The sequence below is a fragment of the Pieris napi genome, chromosome 8, assembly GCF_905475465.1.
Source record: "Pieris napi chromosome 8, ilPieNapi1.2, whole genome shotgun sequence".
Classification (NCBI taxonomy): Eukaryota; Metazoa; Arthropoda; class Insecta; order Lepidoptera; family Pieridae; genus Pieris; species Pieris napi.
Window position 1 is genome coordinate 3,232,146 of NC_062241.1, and position 26,506 is coordinate 3,258,651.

Consider the following 26,506-nt stretch of genomic DNA (forward strand, 5'->3'; position numbering starts at 1 on the left):
ATTTCACCATGCCTCCTGCTGATGAAAGGCCAATGTTTTTAATTTATTTTATTTTTATTAATTACTTAAGATGTGATGTGGAACATGGTGTAATGGTTGCAGTTTCTTACAAACATTGTGTAAAACAAAAAACTTGGCGATTAAAAAGAGTGGCGGAGAGTTTATTGCCAGTTCTTCTCTTCCGTTCTACGCCCTTGATTTGAGAACTGGCAGTAAATGTAAAATTAGAAGAATTTCATATATATATTTATTTTTTGACGTTCGTTAGTGTACATTTTGGTGCCGATATGAATAAATTATTTTTGAATTGAATTGATTTACTTTCTTATAAGATAATATGAGTTTTGATCAAGTTATAATAGATAGCAGGGTAATTTGTTTAATATAATAATTGCAGTAACTATGGATTTATCTATGTGTGCATGTACAGTGAAATTACAGTTGTAAAACAGCATCGTAGACCTAAAAAAATGCTGATAGAGATTGCATTATGCATACAAATAAATAATGTAATGAAGTACTGTTAGTGAATACTTAAGCCCTCCAGATGCCACGAGGCTAGTATGCCGGCCCATGTCCCGTTGGATAAGATGGAGGACCTAAGCTCTTACTCTGTAACTTCCAATAGCAATACCGACAGCCATCGCGATCCCAATCACGACTTTTTTACCGTGTGATACCAAGGTTGAGATATCAGCCGGTATCGAGTATCGGTATTTTGAAGGCCAAGGCACATTTTGGGTCGCAGAACCAGCGGAGTGTAATGTATATGTTAGATATATATTTAGGTCATTAACCACGCATCGAATTTTATCACATACAAATATTTCACGCGTGAAACCGCGCGAACCGAAATCAGATGAGTCTACAATATTGACTGAATATTTTCGAGGCCCACTGTTTGCAGTCTGGCAGCCAGTTGACGTGATGTTTGCTAACGTCGTATCGAAAAATTTCAATTCGATGGACTGAAATTCATTGTATCAAAAGTCTGTCAACAAGATGTGTTTGGGGAATTTTAACTGAAATTTAAGGATATAATTGTAAAGTTATTATTTAGTACTGTACATTTCTATGTGAATTAAAGAGATTTGTTTATTCAAAATATAATAATTTATTTTACAGCACTGGATCTCCGACACGAAAAGAGGGGTACTAAAAGTTTGTTGTATCTGTGTGTCTGTGTCTCTGTGGCATCTGCCTTTAAACAATTAGACCAATAATAAGACTGCTTCTTAACAATCAAGTTATGAAGGTCTGTCCTGGCGCTTTAAAACGTATAGCGGGTAGGTATTTACTTTATTAACATATGGGACATCCATGTATTCTGCTAACCCTAAGCCGTTCAGTTGCTGAAGCGTGAAGTTGTCTGGACTTATTTGTATTATGTATCTATGCTGAGCAAACACAGAACTTAGAATGCAGGTCGGTCTTCATTTTCCAATGTTTTTTTTTTTTTTTTTTATATAATAGGGGGGCAAACGAGCTTGCGGGACGACCAAAAAGGGCAGTCTGCGCAGCCCATAGACACCCATGTTTAAAAGTTAAATGTTCAAGTTTCAAAGTTTTGTGGACTACTTTCAGGGTAATAACACGGTCGGTAATAACACGAAACACATTGGTTCCAAATACAATATAAGCTACGTTTAATATATTATTCTTACGCAGTACGTATGTATCGCAGAACAACTAAAAAGCACTTCAACCATTCTTCCGATTTGCTTTTACCGTTAGTAAAACAATACCCATCGAAAGCCTTAAAACAAAACTTACCTGCAAACGGTACATCGCAGACGTATTCTTCAACACAATTGTCCGTATTACCACTCCTATCAGTAGCGCCACTAGCCACGGAGACCGCTGAAGCTGCTCTCAGCAGACTGATGTCGGTCTCTGTCTGACTGTCTCGTAACGTTGATCTTCTCTTGTATTCCTGGTAAATAATGTTTCATTACTCTCCTATACACGGGGTAACGAGATATTTTTTATGTCTTAGTTTAATTGTTTACACAAAAATTCAGGTTATTCAGAGACTACGTCAGTCAATAGGTCAATCTTTCTGCTGCATTAATTGCATTTTTAAATTCTAACAATGATGTAACATATATTAACGTCACTTGATTGAAACAAATTTGTATATTTGTAAAGCTTTCTACAAATTTGACGAATATCTAAATAATAAATCGCCAGTACAAATAATTTGTATGACTCAAAACTTGGCGATTGAAAAGAGTGGCGGAGAGTTTCTTGCCAGTTCTTCTTGCCCGCTCTACGGCCTTGACTTGCAAACTGGTAGTAAATGTAAATTTATAATCAAATTAAGATCTTTTCTGTAGACGTTCATAAGAGTACTTGTTCACCTATAGGAATAAAGTTATTTTGACTTTAAATTTGTAGTTTTCCAATTTCATTAGAAATTAGAATGTCTTTATTGAGAAAATATGGTATAGAAATTTTTAATAATATCCACGGTGATAAAATATTTAGTTATAATGACGAAGATCATAGCGGATGTAATTGGCATTACTTCGGATGTTACGTTTCCTAAATTTTAATTAAAATAGCAATCAATCAAACATGGGAAATTTTATTTTTAAGGTCAAGGTGGAAAATCAATATCATCATGGATTATGTTAAATTAGAGACATAAAACTATTTTAAAACTAACTATTTATAAAAAGTGTAGTTTTAAGTTTTTACATCTGCGTTATATGGAAGAAATTGCAACAGTAAGATACTTTTATTTTGACCTGTTCTGTGATATTATTTGTGATGTAAATAAGGTGCTTATTTATTATAAGATATACCCAATAAGTTACGCTATGTACCTAGGAATGTTTTAGACAATACTGGATTTATTACGGATATTTTTCTTACAAAGAAAACTTAGGATGAGTACATATTTTACATAATTAATATTGAAATGTTTTAACACCGTTATGAACTCCTTATCAATCCTATCCTATCCTTAGCTATTAACCTTTGATAAAAACGAATCTGTTAAAAATCTCCTACCAGAATATTTATAGCAATACCTATAGTTACACGTACTCACCTCCGTCTAAGCGGGATAACATTCATTCTAAGTTGCTCATTTCACTCGACTAACACACTCAGAGATATTTATTAAGAGTTAACGGTTACTTCAACCAAGGCAAGGATACAACAACACATTATAATTAAATGTTTAAAATATAATTAAAATATTTAATCATCGATGTTTATGTACGGCTATGATTCATAATTTTAACTAGATTGTTTCCTGTTTCTTCCTTGAACCAGCCAAATCATGCCCCAAGCAAAAATTGAAAAAGATACTTGTGAGCGTTTGATGGATGATTACGGCAGATGTCTTTATTCAGCAACTGCAAACCACGATGGAAAAGCTAGCTACTAACCAACCAAGACTGGTCAATCGCTCTAGGCCACTGCTGCTTCACGACATCGCTGGACCGAACACTGCACAGCAGCACAACAGACTGCTACCAAATTATAGGAGCTTCAATTAGAATGTCTAAGACATCCACCTTACTCCCAGGACCTTGCTCCAACAGATAACCATTTTTTTTCGAAATTTGGATAACTTCTTGCAAGGTAAAAATTCAACTTTGATGAGGCAGTCATAATCAAAGATTTCTTCGATTCCTTTCAGATTGAATTTTTAGTAACGGGATCAATGAACTACCTATAAGAAGGCAAAAGCGCGTAGATAGCAATGGCACATACCGTAATTATGAAATTTATTCTATTTAAAAAAATCGTTCTTTCTATTCTTTTAATTCCTTCCATAGAAAAGGCCAATTTCCTCTATAAGGAATTAATATTTTAACCATTGGTGAGTTTAAAAAGCAACATCAACACTTTTGAGAAAATCAAAAAAATTATTACGACACTCCTATAGTATATCAACAACTCTTTATTATATGTATGTACGCATCTTCATCGCCCAAGGTATACATATTCATACTTGCTTGGTTTGTCTATAACAAGCGATTTGAAAAACATTGTCTCCACTTATATTTTATTTTACTTACCAAAAACATCTTGAAGACATTTGAGAAGGCATGATTGCTTTAAAATAATTGCAGGCGCCTTATTTAAAACAAAATACAAATACGGTGAGTGCATAAAAACAAAGAAAACAAAATTAAGAAATAATAAAAATTTATTCACGTAAAATATGTAAATAATCGGAAATAATACATGAATGCCTTAAATAGGTAACAGAAAGAAACTTAAAACTTAACATAAATATAAAGTTGCATACGCCTTACATCTACTTATCATCACTTCTATAATACTAATTGTCAGTTCCTAAATTGATTTAACGGATCGTTTTTATTTTAAACAGAAATCATATAAAATGCATATAACATTTTGTAAAATAATTTGGAGCAACACTTTCTTTTACTTTAAACGTGTATATTTTATAAAAAAACAAAATAAATGCTATAAGAAAATGTATGTTTTTGATTTAATTACTAAATAGCACCTTAAGGAATACTTGTAAAATATAAAATCTATTTACAATACTTTTTTATCTCAGCACCTATTACACACAATATTTGAAGATGGATACAGTGTAAACATAATTTAATTGGTTTCAAAAGAATTTGGCAAACCTTTGATCCCATTCAAATACCAAAAACTACTAAAAAATAGCGAATAATATTTTTTTAACGGCCTGATATTAAAATATATCTCTAACTCTGCTTTGACAGCAAGAGGAACAGAAATCTTTTTTTTTTTAATGGAATCTCGCAGTTGGCCTTAAGGGCCTTTACAGCTCAGCTGGGGCTGTTTTGGCGTTAAAATTAGTTTAAATTGTAATATTAATATATCCGGCCTTGGTTTTATCAATTTTACTTCATCGTAGTGTAAATTCATTGCGCACATATAATGATACATAGCTGAGGTGTTAGACACGACATGAAATCGAGAATCGCACGCTAGTTCATATATATATGGTATAAAAATACATAGCGATATCTCCGATATTTAGCTGACGACTGGCCAACTATTTGCCTGTAACTATGTTTACACTGTAAATAAATGCACAAATGGCGAATTTTACCACTTAAACTAAATATCACGGTATCGTAACATCGCCTTGCGATTTCTTTCTAATTCTTATTTCTTCTACAACCTCCATTATAAGCTGAAATATTTTAAATAATTAATTTGTGCTGTGGTCACATGCAAGTGCGAGAAAAGACATGATTATGTAAGCCCAAATATCGTTCAAGACTAGAATCAAATTATAGCCATTAACGCAACAAATATTACTTAATAGTTTATATTTTTACTATCGATTTAAATACACTTTTAACAAATTGAAGGCTTTTGAATATAACCATATCTAATTATAAGATTATTGTTTAGACAAAGTTTTATGTTGGAAATATGGTAAAATATGATTAGTTCAAACTGATAAAAGTTTACTTAAACTAATTGTGAATGAATAGTCAAACGCATGCAAAATAATATAAAGCTTCCAAAATAATAAGAACTAAAAGTGCCCTGCTATAGTTTTTAATCAAAAAAGATAATAGGCGTACATTATTTACATAAATGTATATCCAAATACGTTTTGACGTGTTCCATCTGTACTACCCACATCCAAAACTTATAAAATTAAATGTTTCTTAATGATCGACAAATAACAGGATTTTACGCTAGTGTTAAAATTTACAAGACCCGATTAATAGGAACTTGATTAATATCATAATCTGTCATACGTGCTATGCAACATTTAAAGTTATTAAACTCCTAGAACAAGCTTTAATCGGATAAAAGTCTTTAGCTTTGATAAGTCAAGTATTTCAAAGCTTAATGACCTATTTATTAAGACATCATGCATCAACAAGCATGCATCCGTATTAACTGCATAAATTTACGACTACCCACACTAACAACAATCTAGCCAGTCAAGAAATCATTAACCAACAAGTCCTGTATTCCAGAACTTGAAACTGGTTTCAAGTTCTGGAATACAGGACTTAATAATGACACTGGTGGACACTGGTGTCATTATCCCTTTCTACCTTTATATTTTTGATAGCAGCGAAACAAGAACGTTTTAAATAGGAAAAAGAAATAGAAATATATACATATATAATTAGAATATTACATCATATCGAAGGAGATAAATGTCTACCCACACAAACTTATAAAAGAAAGCAGAATCAGCTTAAGAAAACCTTCTAGAACTGACCTGACTTAAAGGTCGTATCCTTTCATGAATGCTTCTCTCCGCTTGCTTGGCCGATGGTGGCGGATGGTCAGGCGTAGGTGGCTGTTCATAATGGCTTGGAGACAAAGGAATATCAATCTTCGGCCCATCACAATACCGCTCACAATCACTTGGACTGTTCATTGACTGATCGTCCAACAAACTCTCTAGGGAAGACCTTTCTTGGTTCGAATACTTTTTGACCCTCTCGATCGTATCCTCGCTTTGGGGTCCAAAATTGTTTCTTCTCAATTTCCGTCTTGGATTCTGCTCTTTTATCACCACGTTTTCGTACATTGCAGTGATTGCGACCGGCTGCGTGCGAGTTTTGAGGCTGGGTCGTGGGTTTGGGACCGGAATCGCCCGAGGCGAATTGTGATTCTCCTCATAGTCCATGTAGGAAAGTTTACCGTCAACGTATTGATCGACTGATCGACCGTGCTTGAGGTAGTGCTTTGAACCCTGGAACAAAGAAAGTATAGTATAGCATTATTCAAAGCTAAACCAACATAAATATAATATACAGGTGATATTCATCATAGTACGCCATATTTTATATGTTTTTGACATACGGGAGTCATACTTAGCGCTAAGTTTAGACCAGTGTTTCCCAACCTTTTTTGTGCCATACCCACCTTTATAAAATTCCCCCCTCTCCCCATATAACATACATAATTTTTAATGTTAAGAAATTAAATTGTTCACATAAGACTTAAGTTAATTTTCGAATAGCCCCTCATAACAACCAAATTGCCACATGTGGGGCGTGGGCTCCACGATGGAAAACACTGGTCTATCATCTTTCATGAGCTGTTTTCTGTATGTTAATTCTGTAGAAAATCTGCAGCTCAAGACTTCAGTTACGAATTAGAATACCTCCATCTCACCTTAATGTTTACTAACTACTATAACTCAACTACAAATATATCTTACAATTTGCAATCATTGGCACTACATTTGTAAACAGTTGAAACATTTCTTGCTAATAAGAACACAAGAGGAAAATTTTATTTACAAACAAAGGAACTAATTCAAAGCCAAACCTAGTGCAACTAAATCTAAATCACAACATACTCGTATGTAGTACTCAGAGTCGACTATTAAATAACTTACTAAGAATCACAATGCCTGCGCAAGTACTCTAACTACCAATACCGATAACGACTTTACGAACTTCAAGATAGTTTAATTAAATTTAAAAATTTACTTATTTTAGACTTTGTATCGGTATTGAGAGTTCCAGAGTACGGACGCTGTTGTGGTTGCTGATTGCTTTCTGAAAATGACTTTAATGAACAACTCTGAGTGTGGCTATACTACGTGAGTAGGTTATATATGTAACGTCTCCACTCCTTGCTAAATTCTACCGTTAATAACGACGCGTACTTACTACTAGATGTTAGGTTACTTAAACCGTAACCACAGAACAATATATATAATAAATAAATACAGACTACATGGTTAGGGGAGCCCAAGAGGGGATTTCGGGATTTACTCAAGCGCGGCAGATATAGGGGGATACCTTGTACCCGGTTAAGTACCTCCACAAAATATGAGGCCCATATATAAAGCCGCACGTGAAGGAGACAGAATCAGTTTAGTAAAAAAAAATTGACCATCAGAAATTCCCGAGCGCGTCAGATTAAGGTAGGGTGAGTTAATTACATCCTAAAAAGTGTATATTCCACTAATCTGACAATTTGAGAGTGACGGAAAAAAAGGGGAGGGCAACAAAGTTGTAAAAAAAAAACGTCATCTCGACATTCTCGAGCGTAGCTAATTTTTTTTTTATTTTGAAGGAAATAATTCAAGAATAATGAAAAATATATAATCTGACGATTTCCGCAAGCCGAAATAACAAAAATTCGTCGATAAAGTTAAATGCGTGCAGCTGCGTGATGCCTACATTTCCTTAAACCGATCGGAATCTACTAAACGGCGTTCTAAACATTTCCCTCAAAATTACATTTCCTGTGAATTTGAACCGATTCGGACCGATAGATTTTGAGAAATTTTGAAAAATCTTAAAAAAATAAGAAATATTTTTTTTTAAAGTGGTTTCTTTATCGATCAACTTCAAAAACTAATCCGCCTTTGAGCTTGAAAAACCACGTCGATCGCCACCAAGCTGGTCAAAAGCGGTTGATTCGTTCGAGAGATATCGTACACGAAAGAAACCCGAAAAAGTGTTTTTTCGGGATTACTCCGAAATTTGTGGTTCGATCAATTAAAATTGCAAAATTATTTATGAGGATGATAAAACTGCGTCGAATGCCGCCAACCGCGTGAAAATTGCTTGATCCATTCAAAAGTTATTGCGGTTTGAAAATTCCAAAAATAGTGTTCTATGAAACTTCTATCAGACTTTCGAGCTCAAATGCATAGAAATGTTATTTCTTTGAACTCAGCGAGCTCAAAATATCAATATTAAGCGCCCAGAAATGGAATTAGCGGGAAGTTGCAGGGATGGCCCTTTAGGTGAACCGTTTTTCTATTTTTTTTTTGTCAGATCAGGCGAATCCCTCTAGATAATCGTCAGATTATGAGACAGTACGTTTAGAACATAAAGATGAACCACATATATCTTAATCTGACGCGCTTGAGTATTTCAAAATTGCGATTTTTTTTTGCAAATTAAGAAAATGGCTGTGGGTTTGCGTCCCATCGAAATCGTCAGATTAGTGAATGAGAGCTTTTTTTTGGTGCACTTAACACTGCCTTAGAAAATCTGACGCGCTCGATAATTTTTTTTTTTTAAATTTTCAACCCTTAAATACAACCACCCGCATCATGCAAACGATCAGATTAACATACGTACATTATTAAAAATACGTAGGGCATAGATGCTATCAATATCTGACGCGCTCGAGGATGTCCATGCAACAGTTTTTTTTTACATATTTAACAATCTATAGCCGCTTCCCCCACCGATGAAAAGGAATTTATCATATAACATTTTTTTCTTCTTTTTATCTAAGCTTTGCATCCCAATAGGTCTCTACGACGCTCGAGTAAATCCCCATTTAGCATCGTGGGCTCCCCTACCATAAAATATGATTCTCGCATCCAGGTTTCATGGTGCTAAGTAAACTACGGTGATTCAGAAGTCCCCAACATGACGACTCACCTGTATTTCGTCCAAGTCATCTTGACTTCTGGCATGAGATCTTAGCTCATAGCTGTAGCCAGATGACGGAGAGTTGGCATGGGTGGGGGAGACTGATAAATTCCTCCGGGGAGGCTTCTTGGGAGGGGTAGGCTGTTGAAATAGATCTATCTTAGGTACTATTCTTGGGGTGTTTAGGACATATTATAGCGCTTAAATAAGTACATGCTAAAGTAGATAATTATAATTGTGTCTTATACCATGACCCGCTAAAATAGATATATAATATAGAGAAAAAAATGCCGCCAGTTGCCCGACTTTTAATTTAATTATGTCAATTGTATTATAATTATGTATGCGACGAAGTGTTAATAAATAAATAAAATAGTTTTATCACTATTTATTCTAGAAATGTTATTATTCGTTCACAAAAACATATTTTTAAGTCAACGGGAATGAACAACTGCCGAAGTAGACGAAAAATAATATTATTATAATAATGTTTATTTGAGTGAAACATAATAATTAATATTAATTTTGACAATGTACTAATATATTTTAATATTTTAGTGATAAAATAACATAATAATTGACTATGATGATATGATTGATAATGTGATATTTAACTACTATGTAAAATTCTACCTTTTAATTATGTAAGACAAATTTGCACGCAAGTGGCATAATATGTTTGTATTACATTCCCAAATAAATAAATAATAATAAAAGCATATAAAAGTACTATATTTCTTTGTTATAGATATAGTCAATCAAGCCTACACATCTCCAGTTACAGGAAAACTCGCTACATTAAAGTAATAGTGAAATCGTTGGCAATTTACGAGAATGTCATCGTCTATATGGGCACTGTCTTCGCATGCAGATAAGTGGATACAATTGCGTAATTGTGAATGATCATGGACCGTCCGATTGTGGCTTAAAGTGAGCAAATTATTTCCTACCCTTATGGCCTATTACAGGAGCAAAGAAATTACTGCACCTAGTATGCATTTTTAAATAATTATTTATTTCATACAAAAAGTTATAGTATCATCAGTCCATGTTTAAGAATAAAGCCGTCATAGGCACTATTTCTTATATTCTTTATGGTTGCGATGTTGCCAAGAAGGCTAAACACCTAAACGTTTCTTAAGGCAGTTTTTGCAGCGCACAAACCCTATGTGGAACTGCCCTGCCCACTATAGTATTGCGAACCAATTTGACTTAGGGTCCTTGAAGAAAAGAGCGTGCCAATTCTTAAAAGGCCAGCAACGCCTTCTAGCGATGTGAGTGTCCATGGGCGGTGGTATCACTTAACATCAGGTGAGCCTCCTGCCCGTTAGCCGCCTTTTATATAAAAAAAACAGCTTTCATACATTCTTTTCTACATTTGACTCTTAAAAGGTACAAAATATTTTACGTTTAAAATATATAAGAAATGATCCATTGTCTCGAAACATATAATATTGATAGCATATAGTAGCAGAGTTAATATACGTTTATAAATGTTGTATCGATAAACCTATTAGATTTTTTCTGGGTTGATCTGGTGATTTTATGTTTTAGTTGTCTGGAAGCTGCTTTTATTAGAAACACCTCCAATTCACATCCTGTATTTTTTTTAATTTTAACCTGTTGTGTTATGATATAAATAGTGTTATTATATTTATAACCTAAGCTGAAATAATAGGTACAATTCACAGTCAATCCAGAACGAGAACGATCATTTTCCGAGAATTAAAGCGCTTAAACTCCTAACTTAACCCAATCTATCAAGCGACAAGCGGGGCGAGTAATTCGATCTCAAGCCGCGGATGAGGTCTAAATTGGCAGCAGGCGGACGTTGAATGGACAATTTTCTCCATAAAAGCCTATTAGACATAGATATCCTTTCACGATAATGCTTATTGCGTGTAATTGTGCGGCTGATTTGAGTATTATGTTAATTTTCGCAATTACAAGGCATTTTCTTCCACTGCGCGTTTAGTAACAATTTCTTAAATTGTTTCTATCTAAGTTCATGTTTATTAGGTACATATGATCACTAAGCATAAAGATTAATAAAAAGAAAAATCGGTTCCGGAATTGTTCAGACAACGAACTCAAACATCAAACGCGTAGCGCTTTTTATTTTTGTTATATTAATGGTCCAAGATCCCAGGGCCGCCAGACGTCACGTATTTTCTGACGGATGAAATGTGGACGATTGGGTAGTGTTAGTATGTACTATGATCGTATGCCTACCTGCTAGCTTGGTCAAACGGCCAATTTCCAGGTATCAGTAAGTAATTTTCATGGCTTTAACAGCGCAGTCGGTCTCACTCAGTCTCATGCGCGTAGATAATGCTCTCCCACTCATAGAGATATTAAAATTTAGTTTAGGGGATGATTGGCCCCTTGGATCGGTCTGTCTTCTTGTCAAAGCTTTTAAAATAGTTGTCGGATGAACATATATAAAAATGGAGCGTCAGAATTTACGTGAAGTTGACTAATTATTTTGAGACCCTTAAAGCGTCTGTTAAGCAATATGGCCGACGGAAAGTGTCTGGGAGTATTGACAATTTATTTCTAACTATACACTTGAAAACATATATAAAAATCAGCCATGAGAATTTACGTGAAGTAAGTAATGTTTTTGTGTTCCTTGATTACCTGATACCTGGAAATTGGCCGTTTGACCAAGCTAGCAGGTAGGCATACGATCATAGTACATACTAACACTACCCAATCGTCCACATTTCATCCGTCAGAAAATACGTGACGTCTGGCGGCCCTGGGATCTTGCTCTATAATAATTATTTCTTAAAACGCCCGATTTGTCTAAAGATTTTTTTAAGCTTTGAATAAGGAATATTTTTAATTAAGATAATATGTTCGAAATAGACAATTTTGTTAGGGGTGACCCATAATTTTTTGACACAGATTTAGTTTAGATTCTCGTTAGCTGTCAATAATATATTGTTTGGTGAGAGTTTGTTCGTATTGTAAACTATTTGTGGCAATTTTATTTGAAGGCAAAGCTATCTGTCTAACCTATCTCATTGTTCCTATACTAATTATTTCCTTCCTACGACAACTGTGTGCCTTTGTTTGTTGTTAAGTTCGAGTCAAGGATATCGAGGTATGTGCTCAGTGATTTCTATTTATTGTTAAAAGACTAACAACAGCCACCGAGCCGCTCTTTGTGGTACAGAATAAATATATATATGTGTTCTTTACGGAGGAATTGTGGTTAATTATAGCAGAAAAAGCTTATATTCTATACAACAAGACGAGCATAAAAGCGGCACGATTTTTCTCGAATCAGTTTAGGCCATTTCCGATCCCATATAACTTCGTTGTGGATAAAATTATAAGCCTGAATTGCCAAGTCAATCTATATCCATGAGATTTGTAATATTGATATGGTCCCTATAAGATGTTGTTAGGTTAGCTAATTACGTGATAAGTGAAGACATAAGGTCCCTTTAGTAGGAATTTAATAAATTAACCGACTTGGTATTACATGGATCTCACAACTTTTTACGGTAGAACTGCGCTGCGAAACTTGTTTTTTTTTACATGATGTTTTTTTGATGGCATTGGATTAATATATAAACTTATTACATATTGTTAATAAATTCAGTCTTTGGAGACGTGTTAATCACATTACTGAACACTTGCCTAAGCTATACCGTAAATTATTTTTAAGTACTCGGAATAAATCTAAACAAGCAACACCATTGGCGCCGTATTAATGCGCTCATCAGTAGCGTGACGGCGCGTGCGCACCCAATTTATATTGAGTCCTTTGATGTACTTTGTATATTCAGTTATTTTCCCGGAACAAGAGCGCACTTATGAATATTTAGTTCATGTGAAATACTACTTTCCTTTTTTAATAATAGATGCATTTATATATTGGTAATTAGAAAATTCTACGAATTATAAAGTTCTCTTGAGAAAGACTCGATTCGTAACATTTACGCCCCGAATTTTGAATACACCGGACATACATTATGTTAAGTTTAATTTATGTAGTTACTTTTACAAAACAATTTTTTATCACATAGAAGTTTTATGTTTGTTTATGGACACTGGACAGCTATGCTTTCTAGTGGATAAGGCACAATGCGTATAATTTATAGAGGCTTTAAATCTAGGTATACTGTACAAAAAAGTTTTTGGGGAAGTACCAGTTGCTTTTAATGAGTTTATAAATACCTAAACTTCTGTATATTATAGTCTAAAAGTGCGACGCGCGCGACGCTTATCCCAGAGGTCGTAGTTTCGATCCCCGGCTGTGCACCGATGGACTTTCTGTCAATGCGCATTTAACTCTCCCTCGAACGGTGAACGAATACATCGTGTGGAAACCGGCTTGACTTACACCCAAAAAGTCGACGGTGTGTCAGGCACAGGAGGCTGATCACCTGTCTTTTAGATTGACAAATGATCATGAAACAGATACAGAAATATGTGACTTAAAAAGGTAGCGCCACTGACTTTTATATTTTTTTAATATTATAGTCGATTTCCTATAAAAACTCTTTGTTATAACAACACCTATTGTATACGCATAACAAAACAATAACGTCCGTTACGACCGCATCGCCACATGTCGGTGATGCAATACCCTATCAATTTATAATTAATTCACGATGCTACAGATTTAGAACTGTTAAAACAAGTACTCCCGCCTCGTGAATCTTAACAAGATTACAAAGTAAAAATCAACTCCTTAGAGTTTCAATCAACTCCGCGAGATTCAGAGTCGAGACCTCGCTTGTATGTCAAAAAGTTGATTTTAAAGTTCAGGAGGTATTACTTGCGCTATTCCTGTGATTCAGAGACGTCACTGTAAGATGATCGAAGGCCGGGCGAGTCTCCATAAGTATTCACATTATTCTTGTGTTCACTAAATATATTTTTATTACAGATACAAATTTTACTAATCTGTAAATCAATATAAAAACATGATAATATCATCTGATATTGCAAGAAACATCAATTTAAGTAATAGAAGTGTAAGGTGAAAATAATTTCGAGAAAATAATAACAGCTTTGAATTCTCGTTACTCAATTTTTATTAGATACATAGAACAGGCAAACGGGCACCTGATGTTAAGTGATATTATCACACTCTTAATGCCATGCGCGTGCGTTGCCGGCCTTTGAAGACTTGGTCCTTTCTTTTCTTGAAGGAGCCTAAGTATGAACGTGAGTGGTGGCTTTGACATACGGGAGTAATAATTCTAAGTTTCTGAGTCGATGAACGAATGAACCAAAGACAATATTACTTATAGGTCGTTACGGTCGAAACTGGGTCAGTTTCTTTATTGACGTCGAATTAAGTAGTAATTAGAACAATGCCGTATTACCGAAGTAATCTCATTGTCTTGTTATTGGTATGCATTCCACTAAGTCTTATTCGTATAATATTAGGTTTAAAGACATTTATTCTCATAAGACAATAGTCACTTACATGAGAATTTATATACTAAAGATACAATTTATCACGTCATGGGTCATTGAAGAGCTTCTTTCGAGACATTATATATATTAATGTAAAATCAGTGGCGCTACAACCCCTTTTAGGTCTGGGCCTCAGATTTTTGAATCTGTTTCATGATCATTTTTCAATCTAATAGGCAAGTAATCATCTTCCAGTGCCTGACACACGCCGTCGACTTTTTGGTTCTAAGACATGTCGGTTTCCTCACGATGTTTTCATTCACCGTTCAAGCGAATGTTAAATGCGCACATACAAAGTCCATTGGTGCTCAACCGGGGATCGAACCTACGATTCAGGGATGAGAGTCGCACGCTGAAGCCACTAGGCCAACACTGCTCTTTATAATCGTACTCACTGATTTAATAAACGCTCAAACACATAAAAATACAATAGTTTCAATTTAATTGAAATTATATATCCCGTAACTTAGGGTTAAAAATCATTCTCGACGTACAACCGTCATGTACCGGTTTCGGCCCTGTATAATGGATTATTTTACAATTAACGGTTGCTTCTTCTACGGTGAAAGAAAGAGAAATTATAGTGCCACCGGTTTGATAATAACCTTTATGTTTCTTCGTCTATTTCATTAGTGATTTAAAAAAATTCGCCAGTAACGAGACGCCACGACTCGGGAAACCATTAAGAACAATATTTTAAACGCAAATACATATGATTTCGTAAAATTACGTAATTATTGTGTACACACTTTCTGGCGTTACTCCAAAATTCATGAAATCCTATTTCCGTTTCAACATTCGACATTTTCCACGATCAACAGATGCCACGTTTTCTCAGTATTTAAATTATATAAGTTTTTCTATATTCCGCGTTCAATATAAGTCAAGTTTGAGTTAACTGGGCTGAGACATTACGTCATGTATAAAATATATATTTTATGTTGTTTTCTAGCATATTCTATGTATTACATGTGTATATTAATACACAGAGATATGGCATATGAAAGTATACAAATCTTAATTGATTCTCTGAATTTTATCTTATAAAATTCTCGTGTCACAATGGCAATTTTTATATGCATATTCAGTAGGTCTGAGAATCGGCTACTATCTATTTTTCATACCCCTAAGTGATAAGGTGGGTGGGGGGGGTGGACACCCCCAAAATATTTAATTTTTATTTTTTGGAAAAAAAAATTGTTTTTATCTTTGTATGATACAGCATACAAAAATACATACAACCCCTAATTTTCTAGAAATAATATACATGGCAAAACGACGTTTGCCAGGTCAGCCAGTTAATATATAATTTTCGTCGTTAATTTAGAGTTAATAATAACAAATTTAATATAAAATAATCCAATAGGAAACTAGTGTTTCACCGGCACAAAAGAAAACCAGGGGCCTCCTAATCTTTATTGTATTAGTCTAATTTATTATTGTAGTTTTTTAATTACAAATAATGGTATCATATAAAATCTTGCTATTTTAAATTTGTCAATGTATACGAAATGAAAAATGTTTACGATTAATAAAATTAGGTTATGGAAACCTTGGCACATTCCCGATATACTCGCGAATCGCGTTGCTTATTTGTTCACTATACAGTATACATACTATAAATTAGCTTTAAAAAAAAACTTAAAAGAACATACAAATAATAACAAGATATTTTCTACTATAACTTCAAATTTTTTTTTATGAAAATTAAAGTAAGAAATTACTTACTAAAGTTGATCTAGATCAAACTTCATACACACACAAACATTTTTCACACAACACAACACAACGAATTGAACGCACAACTCGTACGCATACCGCGAGCGACTGATCCACGCTCGCGGCTCCTATCACGTGGGTAATCTTGTTAAATTTGTTATGTTTTTACATCGGTGTAATACTAAAAAGGTATATTCTTATTGTACGAAAATATAGTAACAGTCAATTCTGAACTAATAATATTTTCAAAATTATTCAAGCCTTTTTTTAGATACAATATACATACAGTCAAAATCTGTTATAACGACATCGAAGGAACAACTCATATATGGTCGTAAAAACCGATAGTCGTAACAGCCGATGACGTTGTTTTTAAGTACCTAATACAATATAATTCAGCCGGGACCTTTGATTTTGGTCAATATAGCCTGTATGTTGTTTTAAACGATGTCGTCGTAAACGGTTTTGACTGTATATATTTTTGTAAATTTCTCATGTAACTAAAAAACCTTCAATATGAATTAAAAGACTTAAGCGATTATAAACCTATTGTGAAGTACATAATAAGTAGGCGCGTATGCACAATTTGACGAATTAGTGACAACAATCACACAATTCATGCATTCATATTACGACATCCTGTCGAATGATAGGCCATGTGTGCCGCCTGAGCATTTCTCACGACGTCTTTAATCATTCCCTATTAGTGGCATGTTTCCATCCAATTCAACGCCTTAATCAACATTTACATTCGTTTCGTGTCTGCGGACATTAATCCAATTACGTATCGCGTGACAATCGCGGGCGGGTCATGGTATTGTAGGAAATGTTGCTCAATTTATATAGTATAATTAAATTAGGAAAATTAAGGTATCAAGGTCATTTGGTAATTGGGGCAATGCTAATAAAAACCGATGTCACTAAAGAGCGTGAAGCGCCAATCGAGATACTGTTCTCATTTAACGCGTCACGCTCTCCCTATCACCTGAAATAGTAAGACCATAAAAGTTTCAACTCACCGAGACTTTACTGTGTTCGTAGTGATGTGCGAGGTGCATTGGTGCGCAGCTGGATGCAGCGCTGGACACGCTTAACGCATCACCTTCGCTTGTTCCCTCAGCCTCGTCCCAGCGCCGGCGAGACCCACTGTGAACACCCACCAACCCCGAACCATGCTCAAGCGAAGCAAGCGACCCAGACCCCGGAACACCACTATCCCCGCAATCGGATGAAGAATCAGAATCGATCAAAACCCCACTCTCTGACTTGGAGGATGACGTATCCAGTTTACTGGACTCTTCCTCGATCACATCGATAGCCTCATCGCTCCTTTTGACCAGAGCATTACCAAACCTAAACGAGTTACTATGCTTCCACGGCCTTTTGGTCGTGCTCACGTCAGACTTTATTGTCTCTGCATCAGAACTTTCTTCATCCGATTGCAAAGTACCATCGGAACCATCGTCCGATGATGATTCGTCCAAGCATGTTTTGTATGATGCATCCGACTTAATTGTGATATTTGAATTACATGATTGCAATGACCAATGACCAGAGTGTTCCGAGGTTGATTTTGTTAGCGGTAAACGGTCTGAAGCAGACAGAGATTTAGAATCGATAGATGATCTAGTAGATTTTAAAGAAATTACATCAGATATGTCTTTGATGGAATATGGTCTATCAGTGGAAGAGAGGGATGTATGCGGTGACATTTCAACATAAGTGAAACTTTCACGTGTTTTTGATTTATTTCTATCTATAATATCTTGTAAAGTGACTACAGCATAGGGTTCTTCTAAATTCATTGGTACTGATTTGTTTTTTGTTAAACCACCTGATTGTCGTGTCAAAGAAAGAGTACCTAGCGTGATATCTGGTGTTGATAAACTTCTTTTGATAGCAGAAAACTTAACGATTAAATCAATGGGCGATTCACGTTTACTTGCATGTAAAGAGCACTGTTCCGAATCGCAGAAACATCTAAATGAAGAATTCACAATCTCAATTTTATCTTTTAATGCAGCCGTGTCAATTGTAACTATATCCTCGCTTTTTGGTGAAATATCTAATAAATCTTCTGCACTGCTGTGAAACTTGGGAGGTTTAGGCCTACAAAAGCATATTGCTGTTTCAAAATAACTATCCCTTTTCTTATTCGAACCAGTAGAAACTGTGCCAGTCTCTAAAGTGTCTTTATTAAAAATCGAAATAAATTCTTGAACAGTAGGTGCGTTGTAAATGCAGTGTCCCGTTCCCCTAATATGGTAGTGAGCTAATGTTTCTTTTAGGAATTCATTGGACCATTTTGGTAGATCTTTGACGTTTACTGAATTTCTATCCACTTCAATATTTGTGAAGGTCTTATGTCTAAATAAAACCTTTTTCTTAATAGTTTTATCTGTTTTCTTTGAGGGTAATGTACCAGTCATGGATAAATATAATGCTCTGTCATCTGCATCACCACTACAATCGACATTTTCAATGGCACTTGCCTCAGTGATGTCGGAATAATCTGAAGCATTTGATTGAGTTCTATTAATACTAGACCTTGATTCTTTACGGATTAAAACTTTCTGACCATGACGAAAAGATTTAGATTTTTCTGAAAGTAAAATATCTTCCAAATTTGTTTCATCTATCATAGAATCAGATGATGATGACAGTGTGGACGACCTACTAACACTGGGTGATGATTCAGTGGATTTCTGGGGAAAATATGTTCTTTTTGGGGGTTCGGGGGCTTTTCTAACTGGAATGATTATGTTTTCGTACAAAGTGGGTTTATTAGAAGAAACATGAAATTCTTTATTCGGGATATGAGTCCTTTGTGCAGGTTTTGGCGGAAGAGTGTTATTTTTTTCTAAATAAACATTTTCATAAATAGTTTCAGTGGTGACCGTTTCAGAGACATTTCTCGGCGGGGGTTTGGGTTTTGATAATGAATTTATTTGTTTTGTTTCTTTTGATTCAACAACGGCAGAATGGGTAGAAAATTCGTAGGACTCATAACATTCGTTTACTAAATGAGCCGACTCTACAGACGTGTTTGAAATCACTGACTTTCTATTACTTTGAGGTCGAGGTTCAAAAATATCTTGTTTAGCAACCGGATTTACAGCTTCTACCACTTTTACTTTATCGGAACTATTATCCGCAGCAACTTTGACCTCGGGAATGGATTCTCTTGAATCGCTTAGTTCATTATTTTCCGATATATTTGGTAAAGAGGTTTTAAATCCTGGACAACTTCTATTACTTCGATTTACAGTTGAATCTCTATTTAAAATACCAACTCTATCTAAGGATATAGTGTCAAATTCGTCGTTGCAATTTATTTCACCAGACTCCTCTTTCTTTGACAATTTCTTAAAAAACTTGCTATTGCCAATATGCAAAGCATTCGATGATTTTACTTCAGACTTTTTAATATCTACATTCGATTCAGAGATGTTAGTGATATTAGGCGCAGAGTTAAACTTTGCTTTAAAGCTTAAGCATTTAGAAGCAAGCTTTTTGACGAAACTCTGGGATGGATTACGGGTTACAAGTGATGAAGATGAAGTTGTTAAGCTAGTATTTATATCTTTCTGGGTCTCTGGGGCTGTCCTGTAAAACATAAAAGCAACAAAAAAATAAATTTGGGATAAAACAACACTAAAAAAAATAAAACTAAATATCTACCGCCACCACGGTATAAATAATTAATATACAATTATATTAACAATAATTGTCCGAATTGAGATTTGACGAAACATTTTAATTTCCTCTAACTTTCTAAAGCCTTTGTTAGATCAGAAATTCTTTTAATGGTATCATTTTCAAAGTAAAAGTGTACGTTTCGTTTATATTAATTTTGTTTGAATGTACTATCTCAGTCGGTCCTTTGCCCGCCATCAAAGGACGGCACTCTTTATCTGGTGTACAAACTCGTACCTGACCGTTTTCTAGGCAAAATCAAAGGGATGGAAGATTTTAATGAGACGCGCATTGAGTTTTTGTTTTGCATCCTTTTAAGAAGTGCTATATACAATTTTAACGATTGTTCGCTCGTTTTTAACAAATATGAATAGCGAACAATGTGTATTTTGTTATTTAAAATAATGATACAGTTGAATAATGAAGTTCCAGAAGCTATTAAAATGTGGGTCATGATTTTGAATCCGTCGTTAAAAACACATCCCTAAGACAGCAATCAGAGGTTCAAAGGTGACACGTAGTATGTTATAATTGAGACGCCTCACTCCAATTAAAACTGAATATTTAGACTCTAAAGAGCTTCAAGTAATTAGAGGGAAGGATTCCTTTGCCGTTGATAAAACGCATTTAATTTAAACGGATAACTTTATATGTCAAATGTTATACATGTAATGTTAGTGGGTTAACAAGCAAAACAAAAATATATTTTACAGCCGCCCCAAGATGCTTAAGAGGTATTTTAACGAGAAATTAAATTTCATACAAAAATCTTTCTTTCAAAAGATAATTCTTATATAACATAAATATATTTCCGATGTAGTTTTGTATATTAAGATATTTAGGGTAATAATATATTCTATTTCTTTGTATCTTTCTACATACTTAAGTAAAATGTTCGGCTGTTAACAAAATACTTTCTAATATACACCTTAATAACAATTTGGTTAGAAAATTTTTAACTATCATGTATTGTCTAATTACAAAATTATTAATACTTACATGACGAGGTGCTGGGGATAGCTTGTGGGACTATTGTCTTGCACCGGAAATGGTGGAAAATCATCTTCACTCTCGTAGTTATTTCGAGCCATACTCTCGTATTCTACAAATAATATTGATTAAGTACATCAAAGGAATTAACTAGCAGGTATAATGTGACAATAATTTCAAAGAACCTCTATACCAAATTTATTCACTTAGACCTGCAAAACCTATTTTACAAATTAGGTAATAATAATAAAGTGTTGGCTTAGTAGCTTGAGCGTGCGACTCTCATATTTGAGGGCGTAGCTTCGATCCCCAGCTGTGCACCAATGGACTTTCTTTCTATTCATTTAACATTCGCTCAAACTCAGGAAAACATCGTGAGGAAACTGGCTTGCCTTAGACTCAAAAAGTCGACAGCGTCTGTCAGGCACAGGAGGCTTATCAACTACTTGCCTATTAGATTGAAAGATCATGAAACAAATACAGAAATTTTAGGTTAAGACCTAAAAGGTTGTAGCACACGAGTGATTATAACAAAATACACTTCAGATACGTACTTAATCAGTTGAAAAATTGTAAGAAACACCTTGTACCTCGTATAACCCTTCTGACTCTTCTCGTGGCTTCCTCCGAATAGTCCGCCAGAAGATCTTCTACTGTCTTCCCTCGGCCGTCTAACGCTCTGAGATCAGCGCCCTTGGCTAACAGTATTCTTACTACAGATGCCTTCCCGAAACAGGCAGCGTCATGGAGCGGTGTACCAGAGTTTGTGCGTATGTTCGGGTCTATGCCCGCTGCCAGCAAGACTTGGACTACCTCCCTGGAGAAAAATGATAAGTCAGACATAACAGCTTAGTAACTAACTTTAACTAAGTCCCATAACATCCTAAAGGGGCAGGAATCTCCCTGGATAATCAGATTTCCTTAATATCCTGTTCCTGTAGTCCTGACATATATCGCCGAATGTTAGGTCTAAGGATCAGATTCTGAGTCAAGGCTAAGCGCTAATGTTATCCCGTATATCAGGACGCTTACCCTAAGACATGCCGATTTCCATACAAAATACGGATTTTCTTCAACGTAAAAAAAAATTAATGCGCACGCTCAATCATATAGACGTTAGTATGAATTGTTATAACACAAGCTGGCTTCGCTCATCATTTCGTTCAACGTAACGAAGCTGAAAAAAGAAAAAATGCGTAATTATCTCCGCGTGGTAATTGTTTTTGAGCATGTAAATGACACCAGAATTGGCACCCTTACTTATGCCTTTTATCTCGTGCTTTTAATTAAGATATGTGAAGATAAACACTTCTTAAATATATACACACAATATTACAAATATAAAATAGTTGAGTACAATATCAGAATGTACTACAAATATTAATTACCAGAATTTAATAAATTAACCAACAAAACACATAAAAACTTTGAATAAACAATTCCAACATTGACAATTGACATATCGATGACAATGCATATTTATGAACTCTGCTAACGAATTCATGTCATTGTAAATTTTAAAACGCCTGTTGGAAAACAGTTCTATATCGTGATGTGGATATAGAGATAGATATGATGAAGATCATTTATCGTTATTAAATGCCTTGATTTTACGCAAATTGCGTTTTTAATAAAGATCAATGATTCAATTATTTCGCTTCAGCCAGGCCGCTTAAAGGTCGGAAACGCACTCGTGAGCCCACTGGCAATGAGTGCCCATAGGCGGCGGTATCACATAACATCGGGTGAGCCTCTTGCTCTATAATAAAAAGGCAAATAAACCTAATTAATAAGTAATTTCTCGACTTGCTTTGACAACCTGTTAGTAATTAATTGGTCGTTGCCATAACGAAATTTTAAACCCAAACTTTTTAAACGACATGAAATTATAAAACTTTTACTTATCATTTCATTATTCCCAGCGGAAAACAGCTATTAAAGCCACCCAAAAAAGAATATTTCGATTGTTTTATATCCAGTGATAATATTTATACCCCAAATTCATACAAAAAAAATCATTCCAATTATCTTTTGAATATATCTTTCATCTCTTTCTATCCAATTGCGTTTACACTATGATGAAAAGAGTTAGGCACTTTAGTTAATCTGTGCAAATAGTAGATTTATTTGTTATATTTAATTAGTTAACGGTACTGTATTTAATGTATTAAATAGTGTGCGATAAGATAAAAAAACATAATATTTGCTAACTATAATGTATATACAGGGTGGTTAAAAAGTCGTGGATCAAACATAGCTAGGGGATAGATGAGGTCATCAGCTGCAAAAAATTGTTCTACGGGAGGTCCCTAAGCTCAAACACTGCAGAGTTATAATTTATTTTTCGTTTTTATAAGAAAATTTACTTTCTTACTAATTCTTATTAAAATTCGAAAAAATCTACATCCTGTATCTTTTTCATTATATCCTCTAGATTGGTACTGATGAGTGCTTGTGTTAGACATACTATTTATAGTTGTTTATTGAGTGTATTGAAGATATAATGAAGATATTAAGTTATATGATATAATTTTTTTTGAACTAACTTAAAAGATAGGATAGCTTACATCTTAATTTATACCAGCAATATTATTTTATTGCAAATTATTTGTTTACTATTTGACAGTCACAATTCTAATTGATGTCGCGAAAGTACTAACGTTTCACATAAGCTACAATTTAATGGAATTACCACCAAAAAAGCATGGTGGTCCCCATGACTAGTGTTCTACTGTTTCCCTTGAATAGTTTACTACTATGTAATACAACAAAAACCTTAGCCACTGCAACGCTTGGCCGAGCCTGCTAGTATACTATAAATATCTAGTATATTTATACTGTATATTATATGTAATTATGTGTTAGGCCGAGGTAATCTCTTAGGCGTCTACTACGTCCCTTTATTGGTCGACAATGTGGAAAATTGACAGCCAACGATGTACGAAATGGCCAATATTGCTGGTGTATGACCCGACACCTTAAAATTCGACCAGGTTCTTTATAGACCATTACAATTATTATTACGTGTTAATTAAGCTGCGGGTCATATCAATAGCTATGTTTTCACCATATTTCATTATAAAATATCAACCTTGTTCGTAAGCTCTCACATAATTATTAAATATTATTTTACTGATTTCATAACTATTCATTTGTTTCTATTAAACACAAGCGAAACAATAGACAATAGGATTTTAAAAACCATTTCAGATTATTTATTAGTGACTGAAGAACCAAACAAAACAAATTGTTATATAAAATGTTGTTAAGAATTTTAATACGAAATTCTTTTTCAATTATTTTACGTGTGTTGATTCTTAAATTAGACATATATTATATTTAGATAAAAAATAGTCTCCGGCGAAATTAAACTCCAAGACAGTATTAAGCTTAGCTAGGTTGAGAAATTATTTACAAGCATGCTACGTCATCGTCAATTCAAGTAATCCGTGAACGTCACGTGACTGATAAAAATAAATTGAATATTTTGATAAATTAATAAATATTTTAAAGTTATTTTAAAGCTTAATAAAGTCATGTACAGATACCTCACAATAACTTTTTTACTATTTAAGTTTAAACACTTTCAACAAAGATTAACATTCAAAGTCATTTAGGTAACACAATGTACACTTATTTAACGTCAAAAAAGGAATATACATTAAATGCTTCTTATTTTACATTTACTGCCAGTTCTTATATTAAGGGCGTAAAACGTAAGAAAAGAACTGGTAATTAACTCTCAGCCACTCTTTTTATCACTCATTACATCGACGAACAATATATAACAAATATATTTCCTATAACTTCTCCTACATTCAATGACAAAACAAATGCAACAAAAATCTATGTACACGACAGGGGTACGGACACGTCCTTATGTATTTGGAGATTTGAACAACGATGCCGCATCCAAATTTCATCTACCGTTCGAACCAAATTCGTAGAGAAACCGATTGGAGCGCGATAACGAACGAATGAATATGAATATGCGACACTGTGTACCCGACTTTACATTAGCATGCATTAATATTCAACTGTAAATAGACGCTCAAATTTACAGCCACAATAGTGTCGTTTACGAAACTGAATTCATTGTAATCTTTAAAGAACTATTTGTATTGTTAAATGTATTTATATAATCTCATTCCGTAATATTGTAATTATGAAATGAAATGGTTCCGAGCCAATAGATCAATAACACACTTTTTCCTTTGGCGCTATTTCGTACATACGAATTTGAGTAATACATATTTTGTTGGATAAAACTTTAGTAGCAAAAGTGTCAAGCAACACCGACGATAGCGATGAAAATTTAACTCGACGAATAGTCTTTTGCCAGAAAAATCAAGAAAAGCGTACGACAAATGTTTCCAAGACTTTATGACCTATAGCCATGAGATTAAATAAAGTAGTGTATGCAACTGCATATAATTAGGTATTAAAAACACTCGTGTAATCTTATTTTGAAACTACACTCATGTTTTAATACCCTTAATATATACGCCGTCCTAATTTTAGTCAACTAGGCTCATTTTGATATGTATCTTTCTGCTCTTTCTGATCTTGCTCCATCTAAATTAAGTACGTGAATATTTTTTTACAAAATACTTACTTGTGTCCATTCTTGCTAGCTCTGTGCAAGGGTGTGGAAGAAAAGGACCTGACCTTCCAATTCGGGTACTTGTAAGGTTGAACCAGCATAGGCTGGACTCGCAACAGGTGCTGGACGGTTTCCAACCTGTTACACAATCCACACATTTAACATTTATTTTTGTGTGTAATTATTTTCAGTACTCTCTAGGTCTTGCGTAGTAAAGGACGATAATCAAAAACGCAGTTCTAACCAGCAACCATCCGAAATGTGAAAAACCTATCTTGATTATTAGATTGGAATAATGCCATCAAAAACATAAACAATAAATCAGTGGCGCTACAACTTCTTTAGGTTTGGGCTTCAGATTTCTGAATCTGTTTCATCATTATTTTTTTCTGTGTCTAACGTTTCACTATGTTTTCCTTCACCGTTCGAGCGAATGTTAAATGCGCACATAGAAAGAAAGTCCATTTGTGCACAGCCGGGGATCGAACCTACGACCTCAGGGATGACAGTCGCACGCTAAAGCCACTAGGCCAACACTGCTCAATCATCAAAAACATAACTTGTAAAAAACAAGTCTCGCAGTTCTACCGCAAAAAGTTGTGAGATCCACATACGAAGTCGATAAATTTATTCAGTTCCTAATTACGACGTTATCTTAAGTTATTACGTAATCAGCTAACCTAACAACATTTTATACTGACCATTT

At 34.4% G+C, this 26,506-nt stretch overlaps 1 protein-coding gene across 9 annotated transcripts in view; it reads right to left on the reverse strand.

The window, feature by feature from the left end:
* The window catches only part of LOC125051860 (ankyrin repeat and sterile alpha motif domain-containing protein 1B-like), a 95,319-nt gene that overhangs the window by 56,461 nt on the left and 12,352 nt on the right, over positions 1–26,506 (reverse strand). For 6 of the 9 annotated variants that reach the window (XM_047652457.1, XM_047652458.1, XM_047652456.1 and 3 more), the window contains 7 exons: positions 25,813–25,938; positions 21,788–22,014; positions 21,207–21,309; positions 17,531–20,117; positions 9,360–9,491; positions 6,215–6,694; positions 1,774–1,933 (listed from right to left, as the gene is read on the reverse strand). In XM_047652457.1, the coding sequence (XP_047508413.1) occupies positions 1,774–1,933; positions 6,215–6,694; positions 9,360–9,491; positions 17,531–20,117; positions 21,207–21,309; positions 21,788–22,014; positions 25,813–25,938 (3,815 nt within the window). Of the gene's footprint in view, positions 1–1,773; positions 1,934–4,847; positions 5,159–6,214; positions 6,695–9,359; positions 9,492–17,530; positions 20,118–21,206; positions 21,310–21,787; positions 22,015–25,812; positions 25,939–26,506 lie in introns of those variants that run through there. The other 3 variants (XM_047652464.1, XM_047652463.1, XM_047652459.1) reach the window with 3 other exon arrangements.